Source organism: Myotis myotis, unplaced genomic scaffold (assembly GCF_014108235.1).
Source record: "Myotis myotis isolate mMyoMyo1 unplaced genomic scaffold, mMyoMyo1.p scaffold_m19_p_11, whole genome shotgun sequence".
NCBI lineage: Eukaryota > Metazoa > Chordata > Mammalia > Chiroptera > Vespertilionidae > Myotis > Myotis myotis.
The window spans coordinates 50,540,036-50,557,221 of record NW_023416315.1 but is presented as its reverse complement, the minus strand read 5'-3'; the positions used below and the strand labels follow the sequence as shown (position 1 = coordinate 50,557,221).

At 40.8% G+C, this 17,186-nt stretch overlaps 1 protein-coding gene across 7 annotated transcripts in view; it reads right to left on the bottom strand.

Annotated features, from left to right (window-relative positions):
- Positions 1-16,825, bottom strand: part of TPK1 (thiamin pyrophosphokinase 1) — a 292,735-nt gene extending 275,910 nt beyond the window's left edge. For 4 of the 7 annotated variants that reach the window (XM_036328440.1, XM_036328438.1, XM_036328435.1 and 1 more), the window contains exons 1-2: positions 16,686-16,824; positions 16,294-16,352 (exon numbers count right to left, since the gene is read on the bottom strand). In XM_036328440.1, coding sequence (XP_036184333.1) covers positions 16,294-16,336 — 43 coding nt within the window. In that variant the 5' untranslated portion in view covers positions 16,337-16,352; positions 16,686-16,824. Of the gene's footprint in view, positions 1-16,288; positions 16,353-16,685 lie in introns of all 7 variants that reach the window. The other 3 variants (XM_036328434.1, XM_036328436.1, XM_036328433.1) reach the window with 3 other exon arrangements.
- Between the last annotated feature and the right edge of the window lie 361 nt (positions 16,826-17,186).

Sequence of the window (17,186 nt, the reverse complement as noted above, 5' to 3'; positions counted from 1 at the left end):
ATAGTTATGTTTATTCGAAACAGTTGGTTATGGAAAACACCACAAGTTTGGATGACTCAAACTTGTCTAGATTTTTCAGCATTATTCACGGTGACCAGGACATGGAAACAACCGAAGTGTCTTTCGATAGATGATTGGATAAAGAAGATGTGGTGCATATATATAATGGAATTACTACTAAGCCATAAGAAAAGATGAAATATTGCCATTTGTGAAAACATGGATGTACCTTAAGAATATCATGCTAGGTAAAAAAAGCAAGAAAAAAACTAAGAACCATATAATTTCACTCAAATGTGGGATATAAAACTGAAAATAAATGAACAAGAAAAACAAACATACAAAAACTCATAGATACAGATAACAGTATGGTGGTTACCAGAGGGAAGTGGGGTGGGTAAAGGGTAAAGAGGACCAAATATATGGTGACAGAAGATGACATGACATTGGGTGGTGGGCACACAACGCTATATACAGATCATGTATCATAGAAAAGTACCCTTGAAAATTATATAATTTTATTAACTAACTAGTGGCCCAGTGCACAAATTTGTGCACATTGAAAGGAAATTAGAAGAAATATTTTAATATCGCTATTTTCCCTTTCTCTATAATAGAGTATCAACCAAACTCACAATTGACAATGACAAATAGAAACACATGCATGCAATTGGTGCCAGTGAGAGCTTTATATGTATCATGCATGCGCGAGTCAACTTAGCCTTTTATATATAGAGAATAAACTTACTTAATTAGACCCACTTTCTGACTTAGCTAAACTTTTTCCAGCCCAGTGAAGCACCCCAACTTCTCTTTCAGGTAATTGTCAGCAACACAGCAGTATATATCAACACGAAGCAGGTTATGATTGTAGATCACGCAAGGAAAACAAAGGGTAAAATATTTAACTGCAACAGTGTTTGACTACATTCTGCACAGTGAGAAAACCTGAAGTATTTTCAAGGTCCACCATTTCTTACTTATTTTCAGTCAGGTCAAGTTTCTAAATCTCTGTTTTCTGGCTAATGAAAAGAAAACAGGATTGCACCAATTCTCCTATCTACCTACTCCAGGACTTCTGTGAGGATCAAATGAGACGAGGCACAGGAAAATGCCTCACAGATATTTGATTAAAGTGTGAAATGTTTCCACCTGCTATAAAGCAAGTCGTGTTCCTGTTTTGAATAAACTACAAGGAGGCTAGTCATCACTAGGGAGAGGAAGCCAGGCGTTGCTATGTGATGTCATTACCCGTACTGTTGGACACTTAGCATATTAGCCTTTTATATATATAGATGTCACCCCAATAAATTTAAAGAAAAAGAAAAGAACATGAGAAGACAAGACACACAGGCTGGGAGTAAATATTTGCAAAAGACACATCTGATAAAGAACTGTATTTCAAAATCTATATATATAAAAAGCCAGCGACCAGAACGCTATAATGACCAGAACGACCAGTTGCTATGACGCCCATTGCAGCCAGCGAACTGGTCTGATCTGGGTGGGGCCACTGGCTAACCTCCCCCGTGGCCCCTCCCCCCTGGCCGTCCCTGCCCCAATCATCCTCTCTACCCCAATAGGGGGCGGGGCCGGCCGGCCAACCTCCTGCAACCCCTCTCCCTGGCTGGTCCCACTCCTGATGGGCCCCCACCACTGCAATCAGCCCGCATCCTCTGCCCCCAGCTGGCCCCACACACAATTCCCCTCCTTACCTTAATAGGGAGCGGGGCCAGCTGGCCAACCCCCTGTAGCCCCTACCCCCACCTGTCCCCACCCCAGATCGGTGCCCCCATCCCAATTAGGGACAGAGCCAGCTGGCCAATCACCTGTAGCCCCTCCCCCTAGCCAGCCCCACCCCCGATGGGCCCCCACCACCACCACGATCGGCCTGTGGCCCCTCCCCCCAGCCAGCTCCAACTCTGATCAGCCCCGCCACACCAACTGGGGGCATGGCCGGCCAACCCACCACCCACAGCCCCCTCCCCCCGTCCCAGCCCTGATTGGGCCCCGATCAGGGCAGGTCAGCCGGCCAACCTCCTGCTGTCTCCACCTCCCACCAGGCCTGGCCCCAATCTGCCTCGAATAGGGCGGACTGGCCAGACCCCACCCATGCACGAATTCATGCACTGGGCCTCTAGTATACCAGTAACACCTAAAACTTAACAAGAAAACCACCCAATTATAAGATGAGCCAAAACCTTAACAAACACCATCAAAGACATACAAATGGCAAATGAACATATGAAAAGATGCTGCACATATGTCATCAAATTAAAATTTGATGTCAGCAAATTAAAACACTATCACAGATACTACTACACATCTATTAGATTGGCTAAAATCTGAAACATTGACACCACCAAATGCTTCTGAGGACATGAGAACAGGAACTTTCAGATATTGATGATGAGAATGCAATAGTACAGTCACTGTGTAAGACAGTTTTCTCACAAAATTAAACATAACTCTCACCATATGATCTAGGAATCATGCTCCCTGATATCTACCCAAAGGAGTTGAAAAGTTATGACCACACAAAAACCTTTATGTAGATATTTATAGCAGCTTTTTCATAAGTGCCAAAATTTGGAAACCACCAAAATGTCCTTCTGTAGGTGAATAGATAAACTGTGGTAAACCCAGAAAGAAATTATATATAAACCTTGAGAGGACATGGAGAAAGGTCAAGTGCATATTACCAAGTAAAAGAAGTAAAACTGAAAAATCTATAGCTAGCCGAAACCGGTTTGGCTCAGTGGATAAGAGCGTCGGCCTGCAGACTGAAAGGTCCCAGGTTCGATTCCGGTCAAGGGCATGTACCTGGGTTGCGGGCACATCCCCAGTGGGAGATGTGCAGGGGGCAGCTGATCGATGTTTCTAACTTTCTATCTCTCTCCCTTCCTCTCTGTGAAAAATCAATAAAATATATTTAAAAAAAAATCTATAGCTATATGACTCCAACTATATGACATCCGAAAAAGGCAAAACTATATGGAGAAAATAAAAAGATCAGTGGTTGTTGGGGGTGGTAGACAAAGAGGCAGAGCATAGAGGATTTTTAGGGCAGTGAAACTATTCTATATGATACTATAATGATGGACACCTGTCATTACTGTATACATTTGTCCAAACCCATAGAATGTACATCAAGAATGAACCCTAATGTCCACTATGGACTTTGGGTGACTATGATATGTCATTGTAGGCTCACAGATTGTAACAAATGTACCACTCTGGAGCAGGGTATTGATAATGGAAGAGGCTATGCATGTGTGGGGCTGAGGGATACAAATATGGAAATTCTATGTACCTTCCACTGTGTTTTATAAACCTAAAACTGCGCTAAAATAAACAGTATTTTTTAAAAAGGTACACAGGCTCCCAGTAAGCATTCTTGAGAAGAACACCTGATTTTCCAGGAGTGAATTATTGAAGCAAATACTGGTGTAGTGGAGCTAGAAATGTAAGGAAAATGGATGGCATGTCTTCCAATACCAAGAACAGTTCCTGGTACATGGCAGGCAATCAAGTAATTGGTGAACAAATAACTACAATATTTAGCCTGGAAAGAGAGGGGGGGGAAATAAGAAAAATCTAGTTAAGGTTTTTCAATATTTGAGGGCAATTTAAGTAGAAAGCAAGTAAAAGTCTTCTGTACTATTTCAGTAAGAAAATAAAGAACTAAAAGTCAATTTCAGCTTATTCTAAATACACATTTCTAACAAACAGTTGTCCAACACCAGTATATTTTTTCTCAAAATGAAAGAGCTACTGAACATGTTCAAGCAAAAAAGCTAAGTAGCCAAGTTCAAGGGACACTAAGAGCATACAGTAGGGATTTCTAAGGTCCCCTCCCCATACATAGCATTCACTACTCACACCACTTTACTCAGATTAGGAAGAAACTGCAAGAGCAGTTTTCCTCCTATAAAAAAGAAAAATAAAATTGCCTCAACATAAACAGCAGCAACTGGGCCAGAAGCCACAACCTTACATATGACCTAAGAGTAAATCAAATGCTTAAATTCTCTGGAAGTCATAAAAACAAAAGAAGCTATTCTACTGTGATAAATGGAAACCTTCAAACACAATAGTGCCATAAAGATACAGAAATACTCTCAGGATGAAAATCCATTTGTTTGAGCATCTGTTTGTCACCTACAAAGAATAACTCTTTCTGATGGATTTAACCAAGAAAAAAAAGATAACGAAGTTCATTTGATGGGAAGTTAAGCACAAATACACCTCATTTTCTTAGAAAACCTCAAAAGACATCTGGTGTTAATGTATCAAAACCCACAGAAGGTGTGTGTGTGTGCGTGTGTGTGTGTGTGCGTGTATGTGTGTGCGTGTGTGTGTGTGTAATGAAGCCATAACATTTTAGCATTTAACAATACGAAAACTGCCCCCAAAACTTCAATTGATATTTTCAATTGTTTCATCTAAAACAATACCATTATTTCTGATAATGCTATAAAGCATCAATTTACAAAATTCTTTGAAAACATTAAGATTATTTTTAAACTAACATTAGAAGCTTTAGTTTCTAAAAGCATATAGCTATTAAAATGCTAATGTGGAAAGATGGGGGGATGCTAGAGAGACTTAATATAAAACACAGGAAATTGATTGTTTAGAAGATAGGAAAAAGATGGCTTATAGAATTAATGAGATATTATTAAGACAAAATAAACAATTTAGCCATTTACAATGAGGATAAAGCAAATATTTGTCATCAAATAAAATGAAACTAATTAAAAGGACAACAAAAATTAAGGCAAATATGAAAATCAAGTAAAATACAGAGAAAAGTTAAACTACATCAAACACACAAAGAGCAGTTATGGCAGTGTTAATGTAAGAAACATTCAAACCTGTGAAGAATTTTTTTGAGTTTATTTGAGTGAAACTGTCAACAAATGCCAAAAAGCAGAATCTCAATGAACTGATTTAATGCTCAGGAGAATGGCAGTTTTTCACCTTGTTTTATACATTAGAATCAAAAGAGGAGACATAAATGGATTACATGAAATCCCTTGGTGATAGATTAGGGAGGCAGGAGAAAGCAAAGTGAGGGAAACCTCTGGAATTGGATAAAAAGTAAAATGACAGACATATACTTCTTTTACTTAGGTGAGTACAGGATAGTTAACAGACAACAATTTAAAAATGTAACAATGAGGGGATCTGTGGTCTCCATAGAGCAGTGACTGTGCTTTGAGGGGTCTGGGGAAAAAAAATTACTTTGACATTCCAATGATATCATCGTATGTGCAAAAAGATAACAGACAGGCTCAGTTAAGGTAAAGGTTGACCTATGTCAGGGAAGATACCAGCATAGAACATGACTACCCACCATAAACTGCTTTTTAGTAAAAAAAAAAAAGTTTTAAGTTCAGACCATCCTTTACTTTAGGTCTCTGAGTTTGCAAGGCTGCCACACAGGCCTTCCCTGAGCTAGTCAGGTTTGTATGTGGCCCTTTTTCGTCCATAGCAGCAAGTCATAATGAGTTAGAAATAAATTGAAGAGAGTAAGGAGGAAGGGTCCCAACAATTACAAGCCATACACCAAGGAACACATAAATACTCAGAGCAGTAAATTTTCCATGAACATTCAAGACACCTGAGGACTACCTAAGGTGGATTTCTAAATTTAGAAAATGGCTGGACAGTACATTAAGAGGATTACATTTTGCCGAAACCGGTTTGGCTCAGTGGATAGAGCGTCGGCCTGTGGACTGAAGGGTCCCAGGTTCGATTCCGGTCAAGGGCATGTACCTGGGTTGCGGGCACATCCCCAGTGGGAGATGTGCAGGAGGCGGCTGATCGATGTTTCTCTCTCATCGATGTTTCTAACTCTCTCTCTCTCTCTCCCTTCTTCTCTGTAAAAAATTAATAAAGTGTGTAAAAAAAAAAAAAAAAGAGGATTACATTTTCAAACTCAAAAATGCACTATTGCCCTAGCTGGTTTGACTGAGTGATAGAGCATCAGCCTTCAGACTGAAGGGTCCCGGGTTTGATTCCAGTCAAGGGCACATGCTCAGATTGCAGGTTTGATCTCCAGTGAGGGGCATGCAGAAAGCAGCCGATCAATGATTCTCTCTCATCATTGATGTTTCTCTCTTTCCCTCTCCCTTCCTCTCTAAAATCAATAAAAATATATATATTTTTAAAATGCACTACTTTGTCTCTTAGCTATCTTAGGCAGCCCTGTATTACAAAAAAAAAATAAAATCACAATCCTTAAGCAGCAGCTTTTGTCAGTTTTATCATCCACAGAGATAAGAGTTTCTTTAAAAATACTGCTAATCTCTCCTTCTCCCTTCCTCTCTGAAATCAATAAAAAATTATTTAAAATACTGCTAGTTGTACAGTGCTTTAAGTAAAAAAACAAAACAAAACAAAAATGCCATGTTGATATTGAGGACACAGAGGGAAGCTAGGTAGACAGGGACTGGAACCATGGGAGGGGTAAGGGGGGTAAAACCCGGAACCCAACTAATGGGAGTTACTAAAACACCCCCCTCTGGGTGGGGAAGGAAGAGCGTCCACAAAAGACATGAGCTTTAAAATGTATAAATGTTTCCCGGCCAGCATTGCTCAGTGGTTTGAGCATCAACCTATGAACCAGGAGGTCAGGGCGCATGCCTGGGTTGCGGGCTCGATCCCCAGTGGGCGGCGTGCAGGAGGCATCCGATCAATGATTCTCTCCCATCATCGATGTTCCTATCTCTCTATCTCCCTTACTCTCTGAAATCAATAAAAATATTTTAAAAAATAAACAAAATGCCTGAATGTTGCTAAGACAGATAGCTTACAGATAACCAATCACAAGATAGTAAGGCACATAAACTAATCCCAAGGATGTTGCTAAGGCACAATTATTTGAAAGGGCCAATCAGGAGCTAACAAGCATGTATACAAAAAAGAGTGTGATCTTCCTCCTCTCTCTTCTCCCCTGCAGGCGATGAGTTCTGTGGGGGAGCACATCCCTGTACCCACGTGGTTTATGCCCGTGTGGGGCTCTACACATGAACAAATAGACTTTAACACCCGGCTGTTATAAGGAAAGGAAACTCTAGACACTGGTCTGCTCCGAAACCCTAGCTGCACCTTTTCCAGGACTGGCTTCTCTCAATAAACTTTGGTTCTGCTAACCATTTTTGTCTGCAACTTCCAACAGCACACATTTTGGTTTCAATATCAGGAAAAATATACAGTCAGAAAACCCAGGTTTCAGTCCCAGTTCTATTTCCAATACCCGTTTCAAAAGGCTTTTCCTTAAAAAAGGAGTATGTATTCCCTGTGTCTGAAATTTATTCCAAAATTGAGCCTATGAGTAGCTCCTTGAACACATGAATAGAAACAAAATATCTGACATATTATGATAAAATGTATCACAAATTATAATGAAATACAGATCAAATCAAGCATTTCTATTGAAAATCTAGCATCTGAATTGAGATGTGCTAAAAGTGTAAACTACATACTGGTGTTGGAAGTTTTTGTACCAAAAAAAGTAAACTATTGCATTAATAATTATTACTTCAACATGTAATCAGAATAAACACCATTTAGATATTAGGTTAAATAAAATACATAACTAAAATTAAGTTCACTTGTTTTACCTTTTTAATGAGGCTACTGGAATATGTTAAATTACTATGAAATTATTTTTCTATTGTATTGTATTGAATAGCCTGCTGTAGAATGAAGTCTTTCACAGTAAAGTTTGTCACTTCTTTTTTTCTACAGCATCTACTAGGATGTGGCCCATAACAGATGATACTCAGAAAGTGTTGAATGAACAAAGAAAATGTTGTATCTATACTAATAAGAGTAATATGCAAATTGGTCAGGACGCCATCACAGTAACAACCAATGAGCAGGCTGCGTGTGCAGCAGGCGTGGGTGGGCAGAGACTGGCAGTGTGGGGGACAGGGGCGGGGCCATAGCGGAGAGGCCTCTCTGCCACAGTCCCAGCCAAGGGTCCACAGGTGCATGGAGAGGCCCCTCTACCACGGGCCTGGCCCTGGCCAAGGGTCTGCAGGCACGCGGAGGTCCACAGGCCTCCACTGCGGCCCAGCCCGGGGGCAAGGCCGCGACAAGGGCCTCCATGAACCTGTGCCAGGGGTCCACCGGCCTCCCCCGGCTCCGGCCTCTCTCTTTGGGGTAACCCATTGAGGAGCCCCAGATGGGTGGGCGGGGCCTACCTCTTTGGGGCAATGGATCACGGGGCTCCTGCACTGTGACAGGGCACAGGCCAGGCTGGGGGACATTCCACCCCTGCCTCGAGTGCATGAGTTTCGTGCACTGGGCCACTAGTATAAGTAGAAAAGAGCAACTAGGTAAGACTGAAATTGTCACTTTTTGATTCATATTCTATTGGAGTGGCATCAAAATCTTCCTCATTTGGTCATTATGAGTATTCTAATATATGGATCAAGACAATTTAAAACTGTTGAACTTCAGAGGGAAGGCAGGGGTGGGTGGGTGGGAAGAGTTCAACATAACCTGTGGACACAATGGGGTGGTGAGGGCAGAGCGGGGAGGGAGGAAGACAGGAGCAGCCTGGAAGAGGTTAATGGGAGAAAAAGGAGGACCTGTGTAATACTTTTAACAATAAAGATTTAAAAAATAAATAAATAAAAATAAAAAATTTACAGCTGAAATGTAAACATACCTAATTTGTTGTGGGTTGAATTGTGTCCTCCTGAAATTCCTATTTGAAGTCTTAACCCTACCCTCATAATGTGACTGTATTTTAAGACTGAGACTTTAAAAAGGTTAATTAAGGTAAAATGAGGTCATATGAATGGCCCTAATCCAATATGACTGATGTCCTTATAAGACCAGGAGATCAGAACACAGGTAACACACAGACCAAGAGGCAACAGTGAGGACCCAATGAGAAGGCAGCTGTCTGCAAGCCAAGGAAAGAGTCCTCAGAAGAAACCAAACCTGCTAACACCATGATCTTGGACTTCTAGCCTTAGAATTGAGAAAGTAAGCTTCTATTATCTAAGCCACACATCTTTGTTATGGCTGCCCCCATACACTAATAGACTATTCCAAACACAAAACTTTTTCAATAATTTTGTGGAGTTTTGTTTTTACACTTGAATTATCAATTCAGTTCCTTAGTCACACTAGCCATATTTCAAGTGCTCAGTAGCCACCTGTAGCTAGTGGCTACTGTGTTGGATAGCACAGCTCTAGAGTAGAGACCAAACCAGAAGTTTCTAATAAGAATGTTTAATTGGCCGAGAGATATGACCAAGAAACGTCACTATATTTCTACTATATATTGAAGCATTTTTAATCTTTAATTTGTTTAAAAATGCAAGTGACTCAAGTCTACCCCAAGTAATTCTTACTATGATTTGCTGAGTAGAGATTAAAGATTAGAACTGTGTTTGGTACATATGAATGACATCACTTAGGATTCTTGGGAGATCTGTTGCTGCAAAATACAGAGGACTACTTATATAGGTGGCCAGTGTACATTTACCATTATGAAGGAGTCAGAACTCTAGGTATAACTTACCCATGAATTCCCAAATCACCCACTGATAAACTGGGGAAAGCTAATACCCATCTTCAGGTTCTATCATGCCTTTTGTGAACTTAATCAGGCATTTTCCATGGAAATTAAATTCCAGAAATATAAGAGATGGCATGAATACTATAATGAACAGGATTTCCCATATTCATTAACCATGAGGCATCAAAAACCTGAGTCCACTATTCATAATTTCATGCATCTATAAAATAAAAGTTCAACAAGCATGAAAGAAAAATACATAATTCAGGAAACAAAGAGAGTATTTCTGCTAGACTTGCCTAAATACTCTTTCACCTAAGTGGACTGAACACATTTACTGAACCAAGTAGTTATCTCCTTTGCAAAATGTAGGAAGGGATTTCAAAATTTAACAATGAGTATAATAAAATTCATCTAGTAGTAAGTACTTTACATTGTATAATGTGCAATGTGCTTTTTATACTTTGTAATATCTTAAATTTGCCCAAGAACTTTATGTTCAGATATGTTACTTTTCATAAATAAACTAAGGCTCTGATAAATTAATTGACATGTCCAAAGCCTATAACTAGTGGAAAAGTAGCTAAAACTCAAACCTGGTTCTTCTAGTTCCAAAACTTTTCTACAGGCTTTATCCTGTTAAAGCACCGGGACTATGGCCAGCACACAGTGCCATGCAATAGTCAGTTACCATAAATATTTGCAATATAATTATGTTGACTTGAACTGTATACCAATAATACTTCAAAATGGTAATTAAATTCAGAATAAACCTAAAAAAATAAAAATAAATTCAGAATAAACATCAACAATGGTTAATTCAGTTCAGAAGAAATAACTCCCAAGAACATTATGGTCACAGAAATCTTTTTAAAATTTAAATATAATCTTTTTGCAAAGAAATATAGAGAAATAAAAAACTTTCAAGCATAAAACGTATTTACAGTGATTGAACTGTGTGGGGAAAAGAAAATGGAGCTTTTGACTCAGGGTTTATTATATATGTTTAATGTGAATGATGTTTCATATCAAATTGCTACATTTTCATTCTATCAGATCAACTTAAGAGTGATGCAAAAGCTTTACTTAAAATGTCAATATTCATTGTTAAGGTAGATTTTGAAATGCAAGGAACAACTGTGCTAGATTTTAAAACACTGAATGGAATGCAAAGGTGGTCCTAGTTTGGAACAAGCAACTGCAAAAGTTATTTTTGGAACAATGGAAAAGTTTAAATACAGATGGTTTTAGACACTGTTTTCTATAGGAACAACTGTAAACTTACTTCCCCCCACCCTGCATATGTACTATATTATAAAAAATAACATCCATATTTTCATTAAACCAGAAATTCAAACCTCTATGACTATTTACTCTGTGTCTTAGGACTGTGAAATAAGCACACATGAAATAATTCTAAGGATGGTTTGATTCCACTTTTATTTCAGCTAGAAAGGGTGTAAAATAAATCAACTTTACTTTTAAACACATGGAGTTCCGAATACAAAGCTTCATGATAAAAACTGAAATGATCATACACTGAAGAACAAAACAAAAAGGCCAGGTTTTATAAGAATATTTTGAAAAGGCACCTATATTTACAGAGTTTAGAACAGCAATTGTATGCCCTTACCAGTTAAATATTATTCTTCCTTAATTAAAAAAACACAAACTTTTAGATTAAAAAAAAAAGCAATGAGAAAAATAACTAAAATGTTTACATCCTTACTGTATATCAGTGTTAATGCTTTATAGATATTCTTTAATCTTCACAACAATCTCCCTAAAATGTTTTCTCCCTACTTAATTGATGAGAAAATCAAGATTTACTGTATCCAGAATATATAAAGAAACTCCTACGTGGCAATCTCTTGTAATAGATAGGGTGTCCCCCCAAAATGTATACTCTTTACAGCTGATAGCTCAATAGAAGTTTCTTTTCAGATTTAACCATTGGAATTAGTAATTATTCAAAGTGTATATACATTTTTGGGACACTGTATACATATATCAAACTATAATGTACACTTAAAACTAATACAATATTATATGTCAATTGTATCTCAATTAAAAACTCCTACAGATTCATTTTTTTAAAGAAAAGACAAACTAATAGAAAATAGCTAGAGATATAAACAATACACAAAAGATATTAGAAACACAGACATGTGACAAGATCAACATTCTGCATTAAGGGAAATGCAAACAAAATCACAGAGATAAGGCTACACACCCACCAGAATGGCTAAAATTTAAGGATAACAATTCTAAGGATTGGTAAAAATATTCCAGGCAATAAATTTAGCATGAGTTAAGGCAAGAGTATAGAAGCCTGAACAAATGAGAGTTCAGCTTGGGTTGGGCAGAGAGGCGAATGATGGAAGTATTCTGGAAGAGTAGTTAGGAATCAGATCTGGAGGACTTCTGAGGCCAAGACAAGGACTTTAACCTATAAATGATTAGCAAAGCAACCAGGATATGGATGGCACAATTTAACTGAGTCCTAGAGTATATAAAAGGCTGCTTTGTATGAATGTTCCAAGGGGATTCAACAAAGAAACTAAAACACTTTCTTTCTACTACCCTGCAAAAAACCTCTCTATTCTCCACAATGTTTTACCCTCCCTGTTCAATTACAGTCTTCCAAAATCCCCAGCTGCACTTTCCAGCCTAGTCAGGCTTTCTTTGCCTTCACTCACCACCAGGTGAACTCTTTCAAGATCACAGGCAGCACTGAGCTTTCACTCAAGAACAGCCTATCACCTGACATGCTCTTCTGCTTCCCCCAGGCCTCTCAAGTAGGACCTGTTTTATGCCCTTTTCTGCAACTTCTTTCCCTTACCACTTTTTATGGTCCATATGTATAGATATCCCAAGTTTTTGTTTTGTTTTACAGGCAGTACACACTCAAATGAACTAGTCTTTCTTAATAGACATTTAGATTATTTCTAGTTTTTATTGTTGCAATCTATAGTGCATATCTTTGATCATGATATTTCTGCATATTTATGCGAGTTTATGAGGATACATTCCAGAAATGGAATTGTTGGGTCGAAGGGTATGTTTGCATTTCTGTTATCAAGAGCAACTAACAACCAGTTAGTGGCTGTCCTTTGATACTGGGTGTGTGGGTATACAAAGAGAAAGATATACTTGCTTCTGTTTAAGAGCTTCCAGTCTCATTGGAAAGTCAAGAACAAAGCAAGGATACTTACTAGTTAGATGTTGAATAATGTATTATAGAACCCACATAGAACTATGGAGACTGGGGGACAGAGATGAGGACAGGCTGGAGTAGGCAAAGAAATCATGGGACTGACAGACACTAACTGGGCCTCCAAAATAGCACCGGATTTAAATGGTGAGAGGCCTAGGTCAGCGGTCGGCAAACTGCGGCCCCTTGAGTGTGGCTCTTCCACAAAATACCACGTGCGGGCGCGCACGTACAGTGTGATTGAAACTTTGTGGCCACACTCAAGGGGCCAAAGAGCCGCATGTGGCTCGCGAGCCGCAGTTTGCCGACCACTAGCCTAGGGGAAGCAGAAGAGCATATCAGGTGATGGGCTGACCTTGTGCTTTTCTAAGTTTTAGAGTGATAATCTCTGGTAACTGCGATTTAGAATGATAATTTCTGGTAGACTTTTAAATTTAGGAACATTTCTATTTTGTTTGAAAAAAATTAAACAGAGTACATAATGTTGGTAATAAAAATATTTCAATATTTTCACTCACTGCCCCCCCATTTTTATTTACAAAGCAATTTATAATATGAATCCACTTTCTTTAAAACAAGAGTAATAATATGCTGGAATGTATGTGTCAAAACAATATCTAGAACATATGCCAACTGCTAGTAATGGTTATTCTTACAAGAGGAATTACGAGAGACTTCACATCCTGGGTTGTTTTTCTTTAAATAATAAGCACTTACTTTAGTTATAAAAACAAAAAAAAATTATTTTAAATCTTTCTCTCTGAGCTAGTGATCATTCCAAAGAGAGAAGCATTTTGGTCCCCCCAGCAATTTGCTATTCTGAAGAGAACAAGCTTGATTTTAATTGTTGGAGTGCCCAGGATACTAAATCTAAGAAAACATTACAGGTAAGTCATACCTACAAAATAGTTCACAGAAGTATTAACAGAAAAACTACCTACTTCTCTGCTACATAAATATTAAAAGTCTGTCTGATGAAGAGAACCCCGCTAATGTAAAGTTAACCTCTAGCATTTACTGAATTACTGTGTACATATGTTTCCCGTTAGAAAAGACAGAAAGGAGGGATGAGAACCACTAAATCACACAGAGCCCCAAAGGAGGGCTGATGTCTCAGGGGACCTGTGCTTCACACAGGGTGTCACAGTTGTGATGTACAGGCCCTACATGCCCCTCCAGTGCTGTTCTTACTGACTTCGGAGCCGGGCCTTCTCCAACAGCCTGTGATAAACACAGATGGAGCCAACTGCCTGTCTTTCCTGCAGGATATTGCTCCACATCTCTTCCATCTCAGCACTGATCCTGAGATTCAACTACCCCTTTCTTTTCTGGTTAGTCTTACAGCTGAATATAACAGCTTATCACTATTGACGCCAAGTGATTTACCTGCATTACAACTCGTTCATACAATAACCCTGCCAACTATTCCTATTTTACAGAAGAAACTGAAATACAGTTGATTCCGGTATCCACATTCAAAGATTCAACCAACTGCAGGTCAAATTTGTTATTCTGAAGAGAACAATATTCAGGGGGAAAAAAGTTGTGTCAGAACTCACTACATAGTCTTTTCCTTTCTTGGCATTCTCTAAAAAACACAGTATAACAACTACTGACATTGCATTGGGTATTATAAGTAATCTAGAACTGATTTCAAGTATAGGAGAGGACAAATACGATACCATTTCATATAGGGGACTTGATTTCGATATCTGGGGGTTGGGGAGTTCTAGAGCCAATCTATCTGGGATACGAGGGACAACTGTACAAAGACGGATAACTAATAAGTGGCAAAGCTAGGATTTCAACTCAGAGATTCTGATTCCTCGATCCCAACTTTACTATGCAGCACGCATCTCTCTATCACATACTTCTTTCAACCTAGACAACACCAGAAAACTTCAGTCAGCCTAAGTACTTAGGTTTGAGGAACAAATCTAAAAATCAATAGGACACCAGGGTCCAATGTTTACTCTTGGAAATGCTGTTCCTCTGGCCAACACTGGGTAACTGAGACCTCTGAAATGTAATTTGCAAAATGTTTGTTTGCTAATGCTTAACTTCTGAAAAGCTGTTTAATGTCTAAACACCCAACCTCTTAACCACATCAAATCAAATATATCTGGATTCAGATTCTAGTTCTGTCACTGGTTCCTTCACCGGAAAGTAAGATGTAAAAGTGTATGTAAGCACCTCAGCACAGGGAATGACTGGAGGGGAGGAATCAGTGTCCCCTATGGTTATTACTATCATCCTTTGATTGTTTTAGTATCATTTCTCCCAGGATGAGGAAAAACTGACAAGTTCAAATCAAATTCAATACCTTAAACCAGGGATTTTCAACCGACGTGCCAATTTTTAAAACATGCAATACTTGATTATATAGTCAGGGGCTATATATAGCCTTTTCCCTTAGAATATTGTCAAGTAAAAAAATGACAACAGCCAACGCAACAATAGCCATTTGGTGTGAATGCATCAAAATTATACTTTTTTTTTGGTCAGATCGGCAAAAAATATATTTTTGGTGTTCCGCAGAATTTTAGTAATTAGTTTATATGTGCCTTGAGAAGAAACAAAACCCATGAATTCATGTTTACTGAGAACAACTTTAAACATTAAAAAATGATGCACTCCGTTTGAAGTATGAAACCGATAAAGTAGAGGAGTTCTACACAACACAAACAATAACTGGTAAATAAAAAATGTTTAATATTGCAAAATGGCCGAAACCGGTTTGGCTCAGTGGATAGAGCGTCGGCCTGCGGACTGAGAGGTCCCAGGTTCGATTCCGGTCAAGGGCATGTACCTGGGTTGCGGGCACATCCCCAGTGGGAGATGTGCAGGAAGGCAGCTGATCGATGTTTCTCTCTCATCGATGTTTCTAACTCTCTATCCCTCTCCCTTCCTCTCTGTAAAAAATCAATAAAATATTTTTTTAAAAAATAATAATAATATTGCAAAATGACCACACCAGCCAATTACACTGAGAATGACCGCTACTGACAACCAGCTTCAATGCATTCCTTCCCTCCATTTCACGTGCATCACATAATCTGAAACTTTAAAGTAACAAAAACCCTTAAGTGAGTGTTTTATCTTTGGAACATTTTACACAGCCACCAGGTCGTCTTTTGTTGGGTCATCTCGGGCACTTGGCAGAATGGACGGGCCATAACGACTGATCTCCCCCCTTTGATGCCTAAGGGTCCGCGGTGTCGGGTCAGTTCACAGGTGAGAGAGCCTATCAGCTAACAAGCTGCCCTTCACCCCTCCCGGGGGGGGGGGGGGCAGATGGGGGGGAAAGCATACAAGGTGTCAAGTCCTTTGGCCTCCCCAACCCTGCTTGGCCAAGAACAAGGAAACTGGGGCGCGGGCGAGGGTGGGCAGGGCCCAGGGGCGCAGAGCTAGGAAGCCCCAGGCAGACGGGAAGCTGCGCTGGGTCCAGCCCGAGGCCAGTCCCTTTCACCCCTGCAGGGCTCTGGGCAGAGCCCGCCAATGGCGCCAGGAAACGGGGAAAGACATACAGTACCAGTGGGAAGCAGGGGTTCCAACGGGGTAAAGGCATGCTCCATATTGGATGGCTGGGCTCTGCATTGAAAAAAATTAAGACGCCACGTTAGAATGTCTATCTAAATTAAACCGCACGCGGAATCGCCAGGGCATGTGGTCGCTTTAACCCGCGCCCCGGCGCGTCGAGCTCAGGGCGGACAGACCGGGGGTTAAGCGGGCCGCCGTGCGGGAGGGACGCGGGAGGCCGGAACCCTGCGGGTCTCTGAGATCGCTTGGGGCGCACACGCGCGCCCGCCGCCATCCGGGGACTGGAGGAGCGAGGGGCGGCCGCCCCCTCCCCGCGCTCGCCACCCCATTCCCGGGCCCGCGCGCCGAGGACGCGGGCGACGCGCCGGCGGCAGTCGCACTTACACAATGGCGGGTGGAGCCACCGGCGGCGGAGCGCTGGCTGCGGAGCGAGGGCATCGACCGCTCGGCGATCGGCTGAGGCGCCTCCGGCGGCGCGTGGCCGACGCTCGCGGGTTTAAGTAAGGGGCGCGCGAGGGAGCCACGCCCCCTTCCGGGAGGCCGCGGCGTCGGGAGGCGCGCGCCCGGCCGGGACTGCGCGTGCCTGGCGGTGCCTGAGCCCCACTGCCCGCCGTCTGCTATCGCCAGCGCAGCCCTCGGTCATCATAGTTTCATTTGGAAGAAACGTTAAGCCACCCACTTGCAGCCCGTGAAGAGGAATTCTGTTGCCAGGCAGCTTTTTTTTTTTTACACGACTGAGCAAGCCTAACCGCCAGAACAGTTCTCTTACTTTGGGCAAAAATCCCCTCCTGCTGTCCCACCACTGCCCCCAGGACCCTCACCTGCGGGAGGGATTCCTGGCCCTCAGAATCGTCTTAAATGTATTTGAACAGTTATGCTTCCCTG